The sequence below is a fragment of the Drosophila ananassae genome, chromosome XL, assembly GCF_017639315.1.
Source record: "Drosophila ananassae strain 14024-0371.13 chromosome XL, ASM1763931v2, whole genome shotgun sequence".
NCBI classification, from domain to species: Eukaryota; Metazoa; Arthropoda; class Insecta; order Diptera; family Drosophilidae; genus Drosophila; species Drosophila ananassae.
This window is the reverse complement of record NC_057931.1, coordinates 10318105-10339811: the sequence shown is the minus strand read 5'-3', so window position 1 is coordinate 10339811 and position 21707 is coordinate 10318105. Positions and strand designations below refer to the sequence as shown.

General features: G+C 44.0%; 2 protein-coding genes across 7 annotated transcripts; one reads left to right on the top strand and one right to left on the bottom strand.

The window, feature by feature from the left end:
* The first annotated feature begins 75 nt into the window (after window positions 1-75).
* LOC6504665 lies at window positions 76-1024 on the top strand. Its single transcript, XM_001966410.3, has one exon. It carries the CDS (start codon window positions 91-93, stop codon window positions 841-843), a length of 753 nt encoding a protein of 250 aa, XP_001966446.2. The 5' UTR covers window positions 76-90; the 3' UTR covers window positions 844-1024.
* Window positions 959-20279, bottom strand: LOC6504848. 6 transcript variants are annotated; one of them, XM_032453152.2, is made up of 12 exons: window positions 12252-12658; window positions 11594-12176; window positions 4214-5469; window positions 3970-4148; window positions 3708-3916; window positions 3236-3645; window positions 3100-3179; window positions 2945-3043; window positions 2631-2887; window positions 2380-2574; window positions 2152-2321; window positions 1399-2001 (listed from the first exon to the last, which is right to left on the bottom strand). In XM_032453152.2, exons 3-12 carry the CDS (start codon window positions 5151-5153, stop codon window positions 1517-1519), a joined length of 3024 nt encoding a protein of 1007 aa, XP_032309043.1. In that variant the 5' UTR covers window positions 5154-5469; window positions 11594-12176; window positions 12252-12658; the 3' UTR covers window positions 1399-1516. The 6 variants fall into 6 exon arrangements, with proteins under 6 accessions (XP_044572719.1, XP_032309043.1, XP_014759829.1 ...); XM_044716784.1 differs by lacking the exons at window positions 1399-2001; window positions 11594-12176; window positions 12252-12658 and adding exons at window positions 959-1087; window positions 20204-20279; XM_014904343.3 differs by lacking the exons at window positions 11594-12176; window positions 12252-12658 and adding an exon at window positions 20204-20279.
* Between the last annotated feature and the right edge of the window lie 1428 nt (window positions 20280-21707).

Sequence of the window (21707 nt, the reverse complement as noted above, 5' to 3'; positions counted from 1 at the left end):
ACTGGCTGGATTCAAAATTAGGCGCGCTTTATGGGCGCGCTGAAAATGATTTCGTGATAAAAATGTTTGGCATTAAATATCATTAAAATCATGTTTGCCAGTTGGCAAACATCCTGGTCGCCTACGACATCGAAATTTCGGAAATTTGACTCGCTTTCGTTTCGGTCGACTAGAGCTAGCTCGCTCGGTGATCCTTTAGTGGAACAGGTGGTGATGCTGGTGACCACCATGCTACCAAGATACGTGCCGGAAGGGGTGCCGCCGCTGCCGCTGACCGACTGGACACGTCGGTCGCCGTCCTGCGACGAGGAGTCCCTGCTCCTCGTCCTGGCCCTGTCCATTTTAACGCAGCTCCTGCTGGTGGTCTATTTGGGATTCGCCTTCTTCCAGCCGTGCTCCCTGCGCCGCCGTCAGCTCAACGAATGCCAGCGCCGACGCTACGCCAGCTTCATCTTCCGGCGACTACTCTGGCACCTGGACGATGCCCTGGGATTGGGTTCTCGGGTGGAAAACATACCAGCTGGCGAGCGGCTGGAGCACTGCCTGCGGGTCAGCGAGCAAGTGGCTAAGGCCATTCAGATCTTTCGACGCGATGCCCTCAAGGTGCTGCATCCCTGTCAGGATCTGTCATCCCATTCGGCCGGTGATTTGTACTTTGTGCTTGAGGAGGAGGAGCGAGATCTAACCCATGCCGGTTATGGGCTGCCCCAACAGGACACTCAGCCAGACTCCTTCTCCGTGTGCGGATCCGCGGATACTGGCACAGAAACAATCGAGGTCACCGAGGAGCTGTTGATGTCCCTGCTCTATCCGGAGCGCTCTGTGGTGGTGGTGACGGAGTGAAGTCCTTCGCTAGCGCTTTTTGTGACTCGAAAGGTCCTTGGTCCTTGTCCATGGTCCTTTGGAGATGCGCGCTCATCATCGTTGTAGTGGAAGTGATGCCCCATCGCCGCCATCCCAGCGTTCCAGCAAAGCGAATTTTCAATTTGATTTTGTATAATATATATTTTTTGGATTTGTAAAATGGGAGGTTTCTTTTTAAAGATTTCTACTATAATTTATAGTTTTATTTAGCTTTTAAAGAGTGCTGGAAAGAAGATATAGTCCTTGTTTTGAACCAAAAAGAGAAGAGAAGTAGCCCTTTTTGTAAATAACATTTATTTTTCAAACACTTCACTCGCACTCGTGAAAGACCCCTTAAAAATATTGTATATACTGTACATGAGGGCGGTCAAGGGTTAAGGGTCAAAGGGTTAAATATATATTATAGATTTAAGGAAAAAGATCACAAAAAAGAACTACAAGAACAAAGGAGAAGATGGCCTTCTTCCCATGGATAGTTTTGAAGAATAAATGGGAGACCGCCCTTTTATTATATACAAAAATATATAAAATATATGCATTCTATTATATACAGTATATATTATACGCCTAAGATATATTCATAATTATGAATTAATCAAAAAAAAAAAAACACACACATTGGGAAAAAAAAGCAAACTAGACTGGAATTGGATCACTTCTTGAAGCAGATCTTGAGTATTCGAATGACCGGCGCCTCGAACAGCGCCGAAATGACAAAGGCCGAGCCGAAGGAGACGACGGCATTGCCCAGGAACAGGGTCAGGATGAGGGGATTGCTCAGGTGGACGGTGCCACTCATGTGCGAGGAGCAGATGAACATGATGATCGGATGGATTAGATAGGCGCAGTAGGTTAGACGGGACAGGGGCCACAAGACGCGATACGAGAGGATGGCGTTCACTGTGGGCGCCAGACCCCAGCAGCAGGACAGAACGATCCAGACCAGGCCACAGCCGAAGGCGGTGTGTGCCACGCCCACATAGAAGGCGGTGTTAACCTCACTAAGTTGTCCTTCCCAAACGCCAAAGACCACAACGAGTAGAACCGCCAGGCTGCCCGTCCACAAGGACAGATTGAGGCGCTTGGAGACCTGTGGCGGGGTCTTGACCTTGTACAGGATATAGCCAGCGAGCATGCCTGGAAAAGGATCAAGGATAGGATGATGATTGAAGGGAAATAAGTAAGGGAATGGGTTTAAGGATGCCTGTTGTGCTGTGCTGTATAGTGTCTGTGTTTCTTGGTTCTCCGATTTAAAAATATAATATTTGAAGTATTTTTTAGACTCACCGACTATATAAGAGCCCACTCTTTGCCAGGGCTTGTCGTACAGAAAGTCAAAGGACTCGAAGGGCAAGGACACCTTGTGGGTGTAATGATGTTGCAGGGAAATAATGCCCGAGATGCTCCAGGAGCTGATCAGGAAGACCATCAGTGTGAGAGCCACTGCCTTGAAATACCTTGAAAAGTAAAGAAAATTATATAACAAGGACATTTAGGATGAGATGATGAACTAACCTCCTGGCAAGGGCCAAAAGCAAAGCGGCCATAATGTAAAACTGCATCTCGTTGGCCATGTACCAGCTCCACATCATGCACATCTCCTGCTGGGGGAAGAAGTTGTTGATATAAAGGATATTCCGCCACCAGTAGACGCGGCAGGTGTTGGGCCCTATTTTGGCGGGCTGGAAGACCGAGGAATCGAGTCCTTGTCTGGAAGGCAAATAGGATAAAAATACAAATATTTAAAGAAGAAAAGAAGCCCTCACCTCACTGCAAAATCATTGAAGATGACCACAAATAAATAAACCGGAGTGAGGCGCAAGTATCTGTAGAGGAGCATCATGAGGGTCTCCAGGAAGCTTCGCTTCACAAACGAGCACGGCTCGCCGGGAGACTTGCGGTCCTGTTTGAGGTAGAGCAGGGTCACCAGGAGGCCGCTGATGAAGAAGAAGGAGTCCACCGAGTAGGTGGCATTGCCAATCACCTGATACCAGAACGATCTCTCCGTGATCACGCGCTCGAACTAATGGAATTAAAACAAAAGTTTAGGATTAAGAAACTACAAATAAATAAGGACTACCTTGTTCTCGCCAATTGCAAACATTTGGAGATAAGTGTGGACCATCATGGTCCACAAAACGGAGAAGACACGCAGTCCATGAAGGCAGGAAGTGTGGGTCTATAAGAAAGAAGAGTTCAAAGGACATGCCAGAGGATTAAAACACTAGGACTCACCTCCTTGGTCTTGTCAATATTCAGGATGGCCTTGGCATTGGTTTGCAGGGCAAAGCACAAGAGTATCTGCTGATGGAGAGCTGAAAAAAGGATAAGTTTTAGTATTTAAGCTCCAAGGACCTCTCAGGACTCTTACCAATGGGCTGCTCTGCCTCGTAGGTCCCTGCCGCTCCGGCACAGCTGCCAGTCTCCACCTGATAGTCCGTCATCTCGGACTTGCCCGTTATGGAACCCGATGTGGACGTGGTATTGGGATCATTGTTCAATTCCGCCATGTCCGTGGAGTGCCTGTTCCCGTTCACATCCATCTCACAAGGACTGTGGGTGCCGTCGGCCAGGCTGTTGGTGCTGCCCAAGGGCCGCATCTGGAAGAGCTCGAAGGGCTTGCCGTAGAAGCCGCCGTTCTTGGAGGAGGCGGTGGTGCCGCCGTCGCACTTCCCGCTGCTGATGGCGGCGATCGGAGCCACCACCAGGCGGCGTTCGTCGATCTTCAGCTGGTAATACGAGGCCACCAGGACCACCAGTAGCAGGGTGAGCATAAAGCTACTGCAGGAGGAGGAGAAGGCATTAGAAAGGATGATCCTCTACCCTAGGAGGCTGATACTCACATGAATACCTGGAACTTGAGCTGCCGCCAGTGACTGTAGAGTCCTGGCACAGTGCGGACGTGCAGGACCTGGAGCGGAGGCTGCTGCACCGAGGTATTGTGGGCCCCCAGGACAGTTAGCATTCTGGCATAGGGATCCAGGGAGAGGATCGACTGGACATCGTGGGCAGAGCAGGACTTGGGCAGGCACTCGCCCAGGCTGAGAAGCATCTGAAAGAAGAGGATTAGAGGAGGTTATCCAGGACCTTCGAGGTGAAACCCACCGATCTATTGAGTCTGGGCATGTGAAGTGCCACATCGGCCACGTAGAACTCCACATCGAAGTGCTTGCGCTCCTCCTGAGAGTCCTGGCGATTGAGTTCGTAGCAGAAGGACAACTGGCCCAGCCACTTGTCGTTGCCGAAAAGCAATTGTCCTCGATAGCGGCCAGAGGAGTCATAGGCTGGAAGTAGAGAATAGAGAGTGGATGTCAGGACTTGAATCCTTTTGAAAGATCAGAGATCCTACCCTTCTGAGCCCACTCCAAGCTGGAGTGGAGGGCCGTGAGGTAGGCCTGCATTTCCAGGCCACAGTTCGTCCGCACCCGCGTCCTTATCTCGGCGATCTGCCAGTAGAAGTGGTCATACAGATTGGCCACAATCTGGAAGTAGTTGGCCTGGCCATAGAGGCTCTCGGCCATGCTGCCGTTGCCAGTGCTCCCAGTGGCATTGGCCCCCAAGTACCGACTGATGCTGTTGATGGTGCTGCCCAGGGTCTTCAGCTGCATGTCGTCCTCGTCCTTTTGCTTCAGCGAGTCCCTGCCAGACTTGCTGGCCACCTGGGGCTTGTTGCTCCGCAGGATCTTCAGGATGTGAGTGCTGGGCGTCGATGTGGAGGAGGGACTGTTCACAGAAGTGGTTGTAGTTCCCGGCAGGGTGGAAGTGGTGGGCTCTGTGGAGAGCTCTCCGATGTCCACCAGAACCGTTTCATTCTCGTCCGGATTGGCGGCGGAGGAAGGACTGAAGCCGATGTCAATGGGTGAGCCACTGTCACCGGCCAGGACATGCTGTTCCTGGCTGGTGAGGTCGCCCTTCTTGATCACCTCATGCTCCAGATCCTCGAGGTCGCCCAGATTGAAGTCGAACGTGACAGGATGCAGTTCGTAGTCCTTGAGTGGATGCGGTGGCTTCACATACTCGATGCTCGGCAGGATCTTCTCCAGAGGCAAGTACGCTTTCTTCTTCAGAGGCTTCAGCGGCAGCACCTCGTGGGTGTTCAGGGTGAGTGGTGGTTCCGTTTCGGTGGCCACCTCATGGAGTATGGTGATGTTGTTCGTCCTGGCACTTGGCCAGGAACCATCCTGCCGTCCTCCGTGCAGAGCCTCTGCCTGAGTTCCGTTCGAGCTCACAGGATGCAGCAGCGCGGCGAGCAGGACACAGGACAATATCATCCAGAGGTAGGGCTTCATTGGAACGCCTTGGCTAGCTATTCTCCTTGTCCTTGTGACTCTCTCTGGCTTGTTGGGGGATCCTTTTTGGGGTTCTACGTAGAAGACTCTCTCTCTTCTAGCTTCTGGAATCTGTGGTGCACTTTGTCCGGGCTAATCTCGGCACTGCATTGTCTCTGTCTTATGTATTCTGTTGGCTAACCCGCCAGTGCGCACAGTTGACTCCTCCGGTGTGCTCCGACCTTGTCATTGTGTCGCGATCTCAGATTCCACCTAACGAGGGGGATCGGCTGGCATTCATCGGCTCGGGCGTGATGTGGGTGGGTATACCTTGTACCTGGAATGATATCAGAGTCACTTTGGATGGTAAAGAGTAATGATCTTTGTTGGTTAACCCACTGGAAGATGGGTCTAACTCTAGAGTAGGAGATGGAGATCTCTATAAAGGCTCTTCTTGAAGAGATATCTCTCTAAAACTCTCTAAACCTCTATCATCTTAAAAGCAATTAGGACCCTATCCGTACAGACTCTATGAGATAATCTCTTTAAAGACGAGTCGGACACATAATATTTTCTAGTTTATGACTCCATTTGTGATGGGATTTGTTTGGCTTTTATGGCCAGGCCAGGCCGTCATCCGAGCCCGATGGATGCAATTGAATCTGAATTGGATCTGCGAAAGCAGCATTGGGGGAAAATTGCAAAATTTCCTGAAAACCGAAAAAAGAGTGAAAAACTTGTTAAACGTGTTGTGACCACCATATAGTCTCGCGTCTCGTGGTCGCGGCCGAAGGCTGAAACTTGGCAAGACAGTAAGATAAGTTAGTAACTTGGTAGTTGGATAGTTGGTAGTTGCCGGAGCCTTAGTCTGGCCTAGCCTGGCCTGGCCTAGCCTAGCCTGGCCATGTTGGAGTTGGAAAATGCCGACGCGTCGGGAGGTTATTGGTATCATTGATGGTTATATAACTTCCGCGTCTTGTCTTTCTGTTGATGATGATGATGATGAAGTGACGATGATCTTTATTGCCATCGCCTGTCCGCCTCACTTTTCACTTCGACCACATATCAATATCAAATCATAAAAATACAAATTATGCAATTCTCGCACAGATTCTGGAGTGTTGGAGGAAGAAAAAAAAAGTGAAAGGCTTGGGAAGTGTTTCCTCATCCTCCTACCCAAAAAAATAAACACGAAACGGGGTGGCAATTGAATGGACAAACAAACAATCCCATTCCCCCCCAAAAAATACAAAAAAAAAATAAAATAGTAAACCACGCCAATGTAAAGAAAGGCAACAAAATCCCAAAATCAACCAACCGATTGGAGCGATCTCTTCTGGACAAGCTCTGTACTTAACAGAGGTTCGATTTATTTTTCGTATATTTGTTTAATGAGATTTTGTGTTGGTCTGAACGGAGTATCATCAAACGGACAACCAACAACCAACAACCAACAACCAACAACCGACAATGAAGAAAACCAAACCAACAACCGAACCGATGAAAGTAAAAACCGCAACTGATCAAGCGACGTTTGGGGCTGGGAGTTTGGAGCTCTGGGAGATTGGATTGGAGTTCGGACTCGAGGTAACTCGGATTCGGAGCCACTGCTACCACACCACACGAAGTGGTAGTATGTAGTATGTGGAAAAGTGCCATAAAGCAAACAAGCAGAAGGCATTATATGCACTCGCAAAAAAAGACCCCAACAACTGCAAGTGCAAACAGCGAAGCTGAAAAACCAAAAACTCAAAACTGAAAACCTGCAAACTGCAAACTGCAAATTGCAATAGAAAAAAAATGAAAAAGAGGCCGACTAAATGAAACCAAACGAATGCATTTTATGATCAATTTTCGCTAAAAAGTCATGGCACGGATAGGGGGAGCAGGGATCTGGATTTGGATTTCGAAGTTAACCAAACTAAAAGTGAACTAAAGTAGAGTGGAGTGGAGTGACCTGATCGGTTAGCTGACCAGTCAGTCCAATGCAACTCGAAGAACTTGCTTCCAAACAATAGGCGAGGCACCTGGCGAGGCACAAAAAAATGTCGCAACTATTCGAAAACCATTCACACAAAACCCCCTCCCTCTATGCTGTCCAGTGGAAAGACTTGCATCCATCCAGGGGGAGGGGGCCTCTTTCATCGAATTTGCAAAATGTGGCAAGTGGCAAGTGGCGTTCGCTCCACGCCCCTTGGGACACTTTCGATTACATAAATGTCGGCGATGTCGGCTCGGATTGGGGTCGAGTCAATATTGTCAATGGAAAAGTCTCAACATGAATGAAAATGACAAGATAAAGACAGTTTCAAAGTTGCAAGACAAGGAATATGTTGAACAGAAGCTGGTTTATAGAGAACTCTAATAGCTTTGAAACAGAACTCAACACGAACTACTCTTTATTCTACTCAAATATCTGAAGAAATCGAAAAAAAAGCTCCTACAATCTTTCATTTAAAGAGGGTAGTACCTTTCAAAAACCATCCCAAGACAAAATTAGTCTCGAAGGACCAAAATACCACATTGGTTCTCCGATCTATCTATGTTCTACATAATTAGATCCATTTCTTTCAGGTTTCTGAAGCAACTAGAGGATAGCATCTATTAAAAATCCAAATTAGTCTCGAAGGACCAACTTACCGTGTTGGTCCTTCGAACTAGCTTCCTTCAACATGCTTTTTAAGTTCCCATTGCACCTTAACCTTAAATGCGAAACCAAAATAGTGTCTTACAACTCCTATAAATAACTTTCGAGAGAAAAACCTGCATATTCATGGGATATTGCTACGCACCTGAGAGGTTGACAAACTATTTCATGTTGCATCTACGACTAATGCGTAATTGGACTTGGGACTTGAGACTTGAAACCCGAGACCGAGACTCGACTTGAACATGAAATACTTGATTCGGTTGAATCACTAGTTCCCAGGTCCAGGTCCAGGTCCAGGTCCAGGTCCAGGTCCACGTCCAGGTCCAGGTGTTTCTCGAACCGACATCATCCGATCTTGTTGGGTAATTGGAAATGTTTCGTTTTCGCTTAATTTTATTTTTGGCCAAGCCAGAAGAAAGCAACTCCACTCATTAGGAGATCAACTAAACGCTAATAAATAAATTTTGCAATATCCATGGACTTTAGCTTTAGATTTAAGCCAAATGAATCCCCTTTGGAGCAAAGTGTCTGGTCACGCCCATGGATAAATTCAGCACTTTGGGCGATGATGTTTCGATGACTGGGCACACGTCGTGGGCTTTTCGGCTTTTCTGCAGACAGAAAATCAGAGAGTGTTTAGTGTTTCAGCGGATTGGTAAATGCTGGTACTGGAGCCGCATTTGTGATGCAATTTGCCAGAAACTCTATGGTTACGCTGGCCAGGCAGTTGGCCAGGCCAACACCGAAACAGCGAAACAGCCAAGCAGGCAACAAGCAACAGCCAACAGACTAAACGCCCAAAAGAAAAGTGAAGAAAATAAAATGAAATACTAACTGAGGTTCAAAGTCTTCAAATACTCTCTTTCTACTACTTGAAGTTCTTACAAAAAATAAATATTTAAGCCACTTTCCTCTCTAGTTTCTTTTTTGTTTCAAATCTTAAAATCTAATATCTTTATAATGACTTTAATTTCTCGTAAGAGTATCTCAAGAAAAGCCTATATCTTTAAACTTATAGATTGCATGGCTTTGCTATCGAAATTCCCCTGAAGTTTCCTGCAACCAAACAATAAAAAATAACAAACTGGATTTTAACACAAATCTCTGGCCAAAATCACTTCAGGAAAATCCCCATTTTTTTGGCATTACTTATTAACCTAAAATATTTGAGATATATTTTGGGGTTTCTTTAGTAATTTCTGGCCAACTGATAACTTGTTTTACGTGCTTTTCTGACTTTTCTACTTGGTAAGAGGCTTTTCCTCTGAAAATATAGCATATTTTTGGTCAGTTTGTCTTAAAGGAGAAGTAAAGCATATTTATGGGATTTGTAGTGGGTTGGTAGTCTTAGTTTTAGGAGCTTCTTTAGTTAGTAGGTTCTATCCAGTTAGTAGTTAGTAGTTCTATTAAAATGCACATAGAAAGACTCCTATTTTAGTAGTTTATGTCTTTTAAAAAGGTGTTTTTGAAGGATTTCTATTTAAGCCTTAAGTTAATTTTATTTTATAAACTTTCTACCTTAACTTTAAATCAAAAATAAAGTCTTGCGGCTTTAGTTCAAGGCCATTGGAGTTTAGACTCCCTTGGACTCTGAAAATGATGACAAATTCGCGGAGGCCTTTGGCGAATTGGCCGCTTTATTGCGATTTTGGCGCCTAACGACAGCTAACGGTAAGCGAGAGGCCATTAGCCACTGGAGGAAGATCTGGAGGAGGTACAGTGAAGACTCTACCACTCTGAGTACCAGTACCAGTGCCAGAGTAATCATCATCAGGCCAAATGAAGCTCTGCTCATCTATTTGAGTGCAAAGTGGCGATTGTGGAGAACTGGGAATCCGGATTCCGGAATGGAATGGAACGGAATGATGGCCATGATGGCCATGATGGCAAAATATAATCACCGATCTTAATGGCGAAAATATTTTGATAGTCAATGGCGTACAAAGTATTAGTGGTATAGAGGTAGTGGTAGTAGGTAATACCCCGGTCTGGATCCGGAATCAGTTGATGACCCAGAAGAACGGAGAACGGAATGGTAGACAATGGACTGATCACCATTTGGCGGGGGTTACCAGGTCAATGAATCCATCAGAGAATCAGCGAATCAGCGAATCAGAGCTACTGTTCTCTGTTGGCTTAGGAAGTCAGTCCACTTTATGTGGCCTAAACCACTTCCCAAAAAAGAGTCTCTCTTGAAATGTTATTATTTAAATAGTATTTCTTGTTAAATATTCCGTCACTTCAAGGATTTCCCTTTCGATTTCTCAAAAGCTTCCGATTCCGAGTCCAAGTCCAGGCCCTGAGAATCTAGTATGCATTTATGGATATTGTATTGTATGTTGGTGGAACCGTTAACTGGGCCCACATCGTTAACATGTTCATAACCATAATCGTGTCGCATGCTGTATGTTGTATGCAAATGTGGCCAAGACGGACCTGGCTTGGACCTGGCTTGGACCTGGACCTGGACCTGGCTCATGGGTCATTTGCATTTTCCCATGGAAATGGCCCATCAAGAATCGGCAAAGAGAGAATCCAGTTAGCCCATGCCAAGTACTTTTCGTTCTTTTGGGTCAATTCGTCAATTGGACGATCTGAGTTTTGGGTTTACTGAGTTTTAGGTAACGGTTTGTACTAGACTCCCCTTCATGATCTTCGCCAGCATCTCCTCCATCTCGTTAGAGGATCGTCCAGCTGCGAATCTCCTCATGTGTTCTCCCCCCACAATCCAATCATCGTTGGGGGTCACAGGTGTTCCTAAACCATGCGATTGGCGTTGTAATTTATGATTCAAAAAGGGCCACCAAGTACTCAAGTACTCTTTAGTAGAAAAAGAACTCTACTAGACTTTCACCTTTTTTGTCCAGGAAGGCCCAGGAACCGCATTTGATCGGAGTTCGGAGAGTTTTCGTTTTCAACAGAAGCTGGCAATTTGCAGTGATTGCTTTATTGCCGATTTCCCATCATTTCGAACCAATTGGGAATAAATGGAACTCGTAACCAGGGGCGCCTTTCTTGTTACCCACTTGCCGCCTCATGCCTCCATGCCTCATGCCCTGATGCCTCATGAGGCACTTACTATTTGTAGGTCATTAGAACTGCTAAATTTTCTAAATGCTCTTTAATTCGTATAATTACATGCTGGCCCCAAAAATTGGCCCCGAAAATCGAATCGAATTGATCATATCGTTTGGGTTTCTAAGTGGAAAGTCCATAGAAGTCCATAGTATTTTGAGGGGCTTTTAGGGTTGCCAGGTGGCTTTAATGTTTAGATCTTAAGGTTTTATGGTTCTTAAGACCTTTCAAAGAACAATATACTATAACTGATCAAGTGGTATAATATTTAAATTATATATCCAAGACAGTTTTGAACCTCTGACCTCAAAATACTATAAAATAAGTTATAGTTTCATCGACAACCCTATTTTAACCTCACATTTGGTTCGATTCGGTCTGTTTAGGTTGTATCTTTGAGGTTGTATTGTCTCTCGCCTGGAATTCAAACCTATAACCATAAAGACATAATTGGCTTTCCGTAAGAAGTCTGAGGTCTGAGCCTTAAGCAAACAAGAGGGGAAAATAATAATTTAATTTGAAATAAAACGCCCAGACTCGGCTCTCCTCGGACTCGTGCCTCTCGGCATTTATCTTTGACCTTTTTCAGTTGGTTTATATATTTCTTCCCCAGTATTCAGTTTTCAGTATTGTGGCTAAATGGGTCATTCGTCAAGGTAACTTTCATTTGTGAGCTAGAACGTGGAACGTGGAGCACTTAATCATAATCACATTGTGGCTCCTATTTATTTCTTACCTTTTTTTTTTTTATTCGGATGTTTCGGATGCTTTTCCGTTTTGTTCTTGTCATTGTTCGGAATGCCATCTAAAAAGATCTCTAAGAGATTCACTAATTGGACTTGGATTGGACATGGCTGGTTGTCTTCGGAGATCTTCAGAGGTTCAGTGCTTTTCCCGTTGGCTTTTCCATCCATCCATCCATCCATCCGTCTATCCACCACATCCTTGGCAAACGGTACTGGCCATCTTGAGCTCCATTAGCCGTCAGTCAGGCCATCAGCCATCCGAAGGGGTCAAGGCTAATTTCAACCTTTTGACAACTCAACTCGGTCGGCAATCCCCTATAGTGTGCACTGCCTGTGGCTTTTGTTTTTGGCTTTCTATACTCTACCTAGAGGGTGTCTTGGCTATTTAATCCTAGTAGCCTTGTCCGTCTGTCCGTTTGTCCGCCAGTTTGATCTCTAAATGGGATAGTCGCTCAGATTTAAGAGTTGGAAACCCTAAACTTGGTATACTAACTAGTCTTTCTTTTGTCTAACAAATAAATATAAACAAGTAAGGGACAAGAGCACTCTTCTAAGTCTTATAGCCTTGTCCGTCTGTCCGTTTGTCCGCCAATTGGGTTATAAAGATGATAACTCTCTTTGTTTTAAAGTTAGAAGCCTGAAACTTACCTTCAAAACTCCTCATTCTTATCCAAAATATATACTCAGAAGCCTCTGCAATCTGTTAGTTTTTTGTTAACTAAAAGAAAGGGTATCTAAACTCCTTGAATGCCCAATTTTTGCCATAGCGATGAGTGTGCAAATTGCCTCGAAGCATCCACCAACACATCCATCCGTTCTTCCAGACCCGACGAATCACTTTCCTGCTCTAAAGTTTGTAATTTGCCTTAATTGAATATTCGTGCTGGTAAAAAAATAACAAAAAAATAAGGAAAGGCTGCACTGCCCTGAAGAATTTAGGCCCCAAGTGTCTGGAATTTGGCTTTAATGAGCCTGGGGATCCGAATCCATCAAGAGACCATTCAGTTGACATCTATCTGTCTGTCTGGGCCTCCGGAGTGAGTATCCGCAGCCTTCAGCTGCAGTGACTGCCTGGGCTAACTGCATTTGGCATTTTGGCCAAATGAAGTGTGACAAATGCATTGGAGTGGCCCTAATCCAAGCGAGACCGAAGTTATAACTCGTAACCACACGTCCGGGCCGAACGAATGGCCCTCTGGCTGTGGTTATGGGAATTAGCCGGATTTTATGCTCACAAATTATTGCATTTCAGGCTTAGGGTATTGGTTTGAGGGCTATTTCCTATTATTTCTCCCTTACATAATAGTTATTCACTTAATTTTGAGTTTAGTGCTCACTTTATATCGAACTTGGGGGCCCTAGGGCCTTGGCCTTATTGAGTGATTAGCGAGATAGAGAGAGCCCTCGGAATGAGGTCTATATATTTTCTGTTTATTAATTTTGGGAAAAGCAATCACCTGCCAGAGATACTCTGTTGGAATGAAATTGGCTGCTGGCCTGGACCTGCCTTCAGGTCCTGCCTGATCCTTCTGTTGATTGACTGCTTTCGTCACGCCAACTGGCTGGTCCAGAGTGCCATTTATCCTCTCCTGGCCTGCCTTACTGGCTTCAACCACCACCAGCACCACCACCAGGAGTCCAACATGTTAATCATTTCGAGCATCAGGCCATGTCAAATGGAGATCACACTGGGGGCTTCCACTCCCCAAGCCCATTCATCTACCACCTCTTTGTTGTTTATTCTACAGATTCCTGCTCTGCATCTGCTTTTCAGCTTTTTCTTCTAGACTATAGCATACTATAGCATATATATATTTTTTGCCCTTTTGCTTTACTGACTCGACTGACTCGTACTGACTTTGCTGAGCAAACGCCCCGCGGGGCTTGTTACAAATTTTGATGGACGGCCTGTGGTTGAAATTGATTAGCTTTAATGGTGGCAAAGTTCTCTGCCTGTCTCTCAGTCCTCCAGTCTTCCAGTCTCCCAGTCTAGATGGCTAACCAGATGCATTCCTAATGGAAACATTAAGATCCGGCCAGGGGTGCAAACAAAATCAGAATCAATCACATCACACCTAGACAGACGTATAATTTTCAGTCGCAACTCAAACTGTCATAAGTGAATAATTTACGCGCTTCGTCTTGGGATCTCCAGGGTTCAAGGTTGGCTTTTTAATAATTTATTCTAAACGAAATCCCTGAGAAGTCCCCCGATGCCACAGAGACTTTCACAATTGAAGGAATTTGCTGTTGGGACTCGACCTAACCATTTTATGCTTCATTAGGCCAGAAATTATTGTAGCTAGCCTGGGATTCGCCTTAAAGTCATAGCCATAGCCAGAAATGGCCAGAATCTTCATCATCTGAGCCTCCTTTGGATACTTTTCTATTTTTCCATCGTATTTGTAGCTTTTTCAATTTCAGAAATTGATGAACTCGCTGATGGAAATCTGTCAGCCAGCCAGTCGAAGTGTTGAAAAGCTTAGAGGAGAAATGAATGGACAAGAGCACTTGAAGAAAAGTCTTTCAAGTCTTCCAAGAATTTATAAAAATATTTAAGCTAGAAGCTAGAGAGATTCTACGATATATTTAATATAATATATTTTTATAACATTTATATAGTAAGTCTTGATTTATTTCTTAAAGTGCCTGACTGCCTTTAGGAACTCCATTGTCGGTGGAATGATGAGATTCTGTTTTATAGATTTTCTGGCCCAACCCGCAGAAGATGCCTGAAAGTTATTCTCTTTTTTTTTTTTGTCCGCCTTTGGTTTGTGGGTAGAATGCTGCTGGAAGTGGTCGGACATGCAGGTTGAATGGTCTACACCCGCATCGTATCGAGTATCGAGAGATGGCCCAAGGGCAGGACCTCTCAGATATTACACTCCCTCCTTTATGGACTAACCCCGACCCAGCCCCCCAATTGAGGTGCGAAAATGCGACTGAAAATCGCGATATTACCATCGGCAGTCAAGCGACAAATGAGCAGACACAGAACAGCCTAAGTAATCCGAATCTGAATCGAAATCTTATCCATGGCATTCTGCCAGAGCTTGGTATGGAGGATGGAGATGGGGTTGGGGATGGGAACTACTGCAACTGGCTTTCAAGTCTTCCTTTGGCCAACCGCAATACCAATAATCGTAATACCAATCGCAATCGAAGCCCCAGTCGAGTGTGCAAAATGATTTCCTTGACTGGGTCTTGGACTTTCAATTTATTCCAATCTCCGGCAAGATCGAGTGAAGATTGAAGAATCCAATGCCAATGTAAATTATCGAGAAGTTCATCAAACCTTTGGGCTTCTGGCAAACCAGATCTGGCCAACTGACTGGTCTCTGTGTGTTAAATGCTGCTCTTTAAGCCCCCGGTCTTTAAACCGATCTATGTAGAATCTGAAATCAGAAGTCAGAAATCAGGCATTGGAATCTGAATTCTTGTTCCGGTTTTCGAGCAGCAGAAGGTGCCTCTAAAGAGGATGTTCCTCTCACGAGATTGAGATACGAAGGTGAGACAATCCAGTGTTGTTTTTTTCTTCACCATCCAGCAGATGTTTCTCCAAGTCTTGGGGGAAGAAAACTGGTCGATGGTCAGTGAGATGTACTGGACGGGATTGACGATTCGATTAGTTATCGATTAGCGTGACAAAATCTTAATTATTAATCAGCGCTTTGGATTACTAGACTTATCCATTAAGTGGGTATTACATAAGAGAGACTTATTTCCTTCCATTCTCTGGCTACAGATTTGGAATGATTTCATCGTCGGACCCGAAAATGGCAAATGGGCAACGGCAAACGACACTCTGGGATAGTAGATGGTGGATTGGTAGTGGGATAGTCAGTGGGAAGCCCCCTCTGGCACTTCGGATTGCGACTTTGATTTGGAAAAACTCCGCCCCCATTTCCACCTTTGTCTCATTTTGTCCCGTGTAGTTTTGCTCCATTTCTGTCACGCTTGAAGACTGCAATTGGAGCCAATTGAGCCCAGGCGGCCAGAGACCCAACATACAACTGTTTTAGTTGCGGTTTCCGCAGCCACCACACCAGCCCAAAAGAAGATGCTGCCTGAGTTCCACTCCAAGATGGCATTATAGATGCTCTTTCCAGGGGGTATTGTGGATTTTTCTTTCAAACAAGACATCAACGACTCGAAAGGGGTGGTTTTTGATGTCTAACTGGGAGGTTTTAGGTGTCCGCGTGTCCGCCTGTCCGTTAGTTTTATTCTAGAGTACTCATATTGTAGGTTAAAAGGATACTATATCCCTTGGTTTCTATAGATAGACTCTATCTAGATATCTGATTGATAAGATATAGAGTTTAAAAGATATAAATAAGTTCTACTGTCCGCTTGTCCGTCTGTCCGCTATTTCTTTAGTTCCTCTGGCTGTCCTTGAGTTCTTTCTAGGATATCTAATATTTTAGCTCCATGGCCCTACTATATATATCACATATTTTAAAGATAAGACCCTAAAGAGTATCTAGATTCAGCTTCTGAAACTAAATTCTTGATATAACTTTTTTTTTTGGAGGCGTGTGAAGAAAAGGGGGATATGGATGGGATGGCCAGGTTGGCTGGCAAAAACAAAGCCAGAGCTAGAGTTATAGCCAAAGCTAGGCCCCGGCAACGAGATAATAATAATACACATAATATTAAAACGAGAACAACGACACCAGGCCGACTCAGGAGACAGAGAGCTGACAACAATGGTGCGGGAGGTGGCTCTTGGAAAATGACTAATTACGTGCTGGCAAACAGCCCGGGGTTCGGAGGCTCTGGAGACTGGTAGATCGGGGCTTGGGGGCAACAATATACTATACTATATAGTGTAGAAGCTGGGCTATATAGAAGGGGGCACACGAACAAAGCACATTAGCAGCGGGCGCTGCTCGAGCTGCTCGCTTTGGCTTTGGCTTTGGCTTTGGCTTTGGTAGCGGTGAATGGTAATTGCGGACCGTTATAATACGAGCGCGCATAATAAGATCGAGAGATGGCTGAGGCTATAGCCTCACAGTCCTACACTTGGAGAAAATCTATAGCAATTAGCATAAAAAAAGAGGGGTTTCCAAAGGTCAATATTGAGGAGATTGTAATAGAGTTCTTTGGGGAGAGAAGGGCATTCATAGAGGATGTTCTAACTGTCCTATACTTTGTTTATAATTCCCAACTCCTTTTTCAGGTATGGTTTTTGGATTATTTTAAGGTTAATGGATTACAAAATAGGGCATTATAACACTTGATTTGACTGAAAATTTATATACTCCAATGTAACTCACAACTCTTTCCATTTCTAGACCTACAACCTTTACTTTCCTCTACAATTTCTCTCAGTGTATCTTGGTGTGGAAGCTCCAGAGATCACGGGGTGGTGGCTGGTGTATGGCAGTCTGGAAAATGGAAAATGTATAATGCAAAATGGCAAGCTCTGGCACTGGATGAGGCCCTGATGCGCATATTTGCTCCAATTCCTGCGCCGGCTAAATGTGACACCCAATGTCGGAAGGTATTACATGTGGGATTCACACAGATGATGGCCCATAGTCATAGGCCTAGTAATGTGGAGTATAGTAAACCTTTTATTGCAACAATCACCATACATATATGTACTCCACCGACCGACGACTTGATCTAATCAACAATGATGACGGCGATGACCCAGTTCCTGTTGCGTTTCGCCGGCAAATGGAAGTCAAAGTGGAGTGCATTAGCATCTGCCACAAGCTCTGGCTCTGTCTCTGGCAGTGTTCGTCGTGGCCCAATCATTGGTAATAACCTCTGGGAGATGGCTCCGAGGCACAGCCAAGATTTAACCCGCAAGTCGGCCAAAATCAAGCACTGGAACTTGGTACTTTAATAAGTAAATAGAAAACTTTTAAAGCCAAATTAGAGTAAGACTTCTATAATCTTTTTTCCATTCTCGGGGGAAAGCCCGCTGCTTAAAATTCCTAAACAAATTTCCCAATAGATGATATATGGTATTCCGGGGAAATATTCTAAACTAGTTTCACGGTTCTTTTGATGTTTGTATTTTTTTTGTATTTTTTTTTTGGGAGAAAAGGGCCTGCATCTGCATCGGCATCTGTTTTTGGGGGAATCTGTGTCAGTAGGAGCAGCATCTGCAGTCTTTGGACTACAACAATGCACTCCAGCTGGAACTGGAGTGTCTCCCCCCTTCGGGAAGTGTCAGTTCTCGACCAGGCCGGGACTAGACCAGAACACAAAAGGCAAAAGAATGGCCAAGTGCTGGCGACACCAATTTTGTGTGTTTTTGCCATATTTAGATACAAGCTAACAAAAAAAAAAAAATAAAATATTGGACCAGGATCTCTGAAAAGAAAAGGGGGGACTGTCAACGCCTTTGGGTGGCAACCAATATGGACAAATTGCATTGAACGGAGGACCGTGTTTGGTGGCACTAATGGAACACCACGACATGATTGATGGTGACTCAGGGTCTCAAAGAAGAGTCTCTTTTCGGAAGAGAATCTACGATAAACGATACAAAAGTGGAGCAACCGAAAAGGGTTCTTCAACCTTCGTTGAGTCGGAAAATTGATGTCGGATCTGGCATCTACAAGTGTTATTGCTCCGATTTAGTTAGTTAACTCTAACAGTTCATAAACACTTGAATTTCTTTAGTTCAGTTCTTCGAAAGGGATGTCTCTCCATCCAGTTGGGAGTTACATCTTCATCTTCATGGTCGGTGGACGACGTGTTATTAATATCGCACAGATTCGACTCAAGGCCCAGGAAAATTGTCCCAAGAAGGTATACACAATTTCGGTGTTTACGTAATGCCAGTTGATTCTTGACAGAGTTTTCCAGTTGACTTTTGATGGGATGTGGATCTCTAGACTCCAGATTCTAACTTAGACTCTGGTAATGTCGGTGTGGCATGTAAGCTGAAACCGCAAGGTATCTCCGCCGGAGTACTCCACTGCCAATGGAATGCACATAACTGTCATTGTCTATGTCACTAAACACACACTGGGGCCCTCCTCCAGTGGAGAAAGAGAAAAACGGCATCCACTACTAATACTAACCACAAAAAAATAAAGTGGAAAAAAAATGAAACAAGAAGGCTGGAAACTAGTTATGGGGCGGGAGACGCAAATTAGATAGATACCCTTATGCTTTCCACCAAATTATATGTTTAAATCCATGAAAGTTGCTTCTCTTTCTTAATGGTTTTTGGTTCTTAAAGCTGCAACTAATTAATTAGGAAATTGCCACTCTAAAGGGGCATTTTATTTTCTATTTATAAGCTGGGGAATAATAAAGGGACAAGTGGACTTGTAGCTAGACAAGATAGTCTTTAGTTATTTTAATAATGTTTTTCAATAAAAAATAGCTAGAAAGTTTATATTTTCGGGCAGTAACTTTAAAGACAGACCGAAAAAGCTTAGATTTCTTAAATCAAAGAAGCTAAAAACTATATCCCTTAAGTTTCTTAGGATAAGCGGACAGACAGACAGCTACTTAGATCTTACAAACTATAGAGCTTTGTAATAATACCCCCTTATAGAGTATTTTAATATGAAAATTCGCTCGCTTCAGTTCATCCGCCCCTTCAAAGTTCAGCTTCAAGTTCCAAGTTCCAAGTTCCAAGCTCTGCAACTCTGTAGCTCCGCAGTTCCATTCTATTCAAGACTTTTCTTCCACCATTAATGAAATGCTTAGAGCCAAGCAAATTATTGTTTAGCTGCTCATGCGTGTGGATCTGAGATACACTTTCCCAAGTGGAGCAAACCGAGGTCGCCACTTTGTGGGTTAGAACCTTGTCGTGCCGCCCTGCGGTGGCTTTCACTCACTCTAGTCCCACTGGAGCTCACCCATTCGATCGATTGGTTCCTTCCCTGCTTCCCAGCCCAGATCGAAGATCTCTTCCACTGATTCCCATTACCCAGAAATCACTTTCTTTCCCTGGACTCTGACCATCATCTCCATCTCCCAGTTCCTAGTCCTCCATGGACGCTGTGCCCATTCCCCCAATCTCCAATCCAATCCAATCCCCCAAGTGGGTGAAATGTGATGTTGGGAAAATGCATTTAACGGAATGCATCCAAATCATGCAAAAAACCCGAATGAAAAACGAGCAAAAATAAATCCAAAACAGCAAACAGCACAAGACACACAAAATAAAACGTGAGTCGATGACGTGAGCCCGTCAGCCATCAATCGGCCATCGCGGAAGAAGAATTGCTTATTTTTAACCTTACTTTAGAGGTTTATGGACAGGACTAGGTATATACCCATTAAAATGGTTAAATAGTAGAGGGTAGCGAGGGAGTTGTGGGTTGAAGATATGAGAATAAAGAGTTATAGATGTTTTTGGGAAGTTATTACAGATATCTCTGATCTCTGATCTTTAAGCAAGGAGATCTTATAATTTCTTATAACTCTATACACTTAAAATGTTATATAATAAACCTATAAGATCTTAGAAGACAGAGTTACTAGATAGTTATTAGATTTAAGAGTTATAGATATTTTTATATCTCAGATATTAAATCTGAGAAAAGGGTTCAGAAAAGAGTAGATCTCTTGACTTAAAATGTCATAAAATATAATTATAATTTAAAAATATATAAAAAACTTACCTTATCTTTTAGGATAGATGTCTCAGGATAGATGTCTCCTTATATGTCTCAGGATCTTCTTGGCTATTATTCATCTGAAAAGAAGCATCAAATGGAATTCAGTCTTGAAGAGTTTATAAATTTCCTACAGAGATCCTAGGCCCGATGGCGACAAATGCAGTTCGTGGAAAATCCCGGAAAAGTTGGGGGAACTGAGAAGCGTCGGGACCCGTTACCAGAATCGTTTTCTTGCATTTCCTTTTGGGAAAGAAAGTTTTTCGCCAGCCAGAAGAAAAGATCGCCCAAAGATTTGGGCCCCTGACTGTGGACTGGTGGTGGTGTCTGTGTATGGTTCTGGTCTCCCCCCCTCTATTTTTTTGTTGCTTCTTTGGGGTTTCTGTGATTTGGTTCTGGATCTGAATCAAGCATCTAACGGCATCGGTTACACTACATAACTGTTCTCACTTTCTTCACCGACTTTTTTTTTTTTTTTTGCCGCGCTCTCTGGATTTATGGCCGCCCGTTTTTTAGCCTTTTGTTGTGTTTTGTTGGCTGTTTTGTTGGTGTTTTGTTGGTGTTTTGTTGGTTGTTTTTTTTTGTTGTTATTATTTTAGACCCGCATTTCCGGTGCTGGATCAGAATCAGAACCAGAACCGGAGTTTTTGACTTGTGGCATTACTTAGAAGTGATTACATGGCAAAAAAAATCGGACTGGAGAGGCGGGGAGGCAAACCAAACCGAAAAATCCAACCTAGACTCGGAAACTAGTTTAAGAAAAGCACATTTACATTTCTTTTTCTTAAGAATAGAATCAATATTAATCTTTTTCGGAGCTGTCGAGTCGCAGCCGGCACTTTCACCCAAGAATTCCACCAAAAACAACGCCACCACTCCACATTTAAGCCATAAATCAATGATTCCGGGCCTCTTAAGATCTTTTTAAGAAGACAAAAAATGGGTAAAGAGATTATCTCGGTGAGTGAAAACGACGGGAACCAGAAGCCAACTATGTATTATATGTTATTTTCGGCAACGAAAGTAAAATCCAACCAAGAAAGCTTGTGTGCGAGGGCAGACATTAAAATAAAATCAAGTTAACACAACCGCACGAATTAACAAAGAAATAATTGTCAAAGAAACTAAAAAGAAAGGTATAATATAATAGAAAAACAAGAAAGGAAAGCTAACTTCGAGCGGAGCCGAAGTTTATATACCCTTGCAGTTCAGCCGCTAGGTGGCGCCACGCATCTTATATTATTAGATATGTAGCGGATCGTATATAGTTGGCCGATCCTTATGAAATTTGGCATATCGAATTATTGTGCCAAAAGTGTAATCTGTACCAAATCCCATCTTTCTAACTTAAAAAACACCAAAGTTATGCCAATTTCGATCGTTCTATGACAGCTATAGGATATAGTCGGCCGATCCTTATGAAATTTTGCACAAAAGATATTTTGGTCAAATATAACATGTATGGAAAGTCCCAACCCTCTAACTTAAAAAACACCAAAGTTATGGCATT

Bases quoted from the DNA above. Each gene is read 5' to 3' on its own strand.
- LOC6504665 (XM_001966410.3), top strand. From the start codon at position 91: ATGTTTGCCAGTTGGCAAACATCCTGGTCGCCTACGACATCGAAATTT.
- LOC6504848 (XM_014904343.3), bottom strand. From the start codon at position 5,153: ATGAAGCCCTACCTCTGGATGATATTGTCCTGTGTCCTGCTCGCCGCG. The intron at 3,917-3,969 runs GTGGGTTTCACC...CTCTTCTTTCAG, and splicing joins TGCCCAGACTCAATAGATCG to ATGCTTCTCAGCCTGGGCGA. The intron at 3,646-3,707 runs GTGAGTATCAGC...CTCCTCCTGCAG, and splicing joins CTCAAGTTCCAGGTATTCAT to TAGCTTTATGCTCACCCTGC.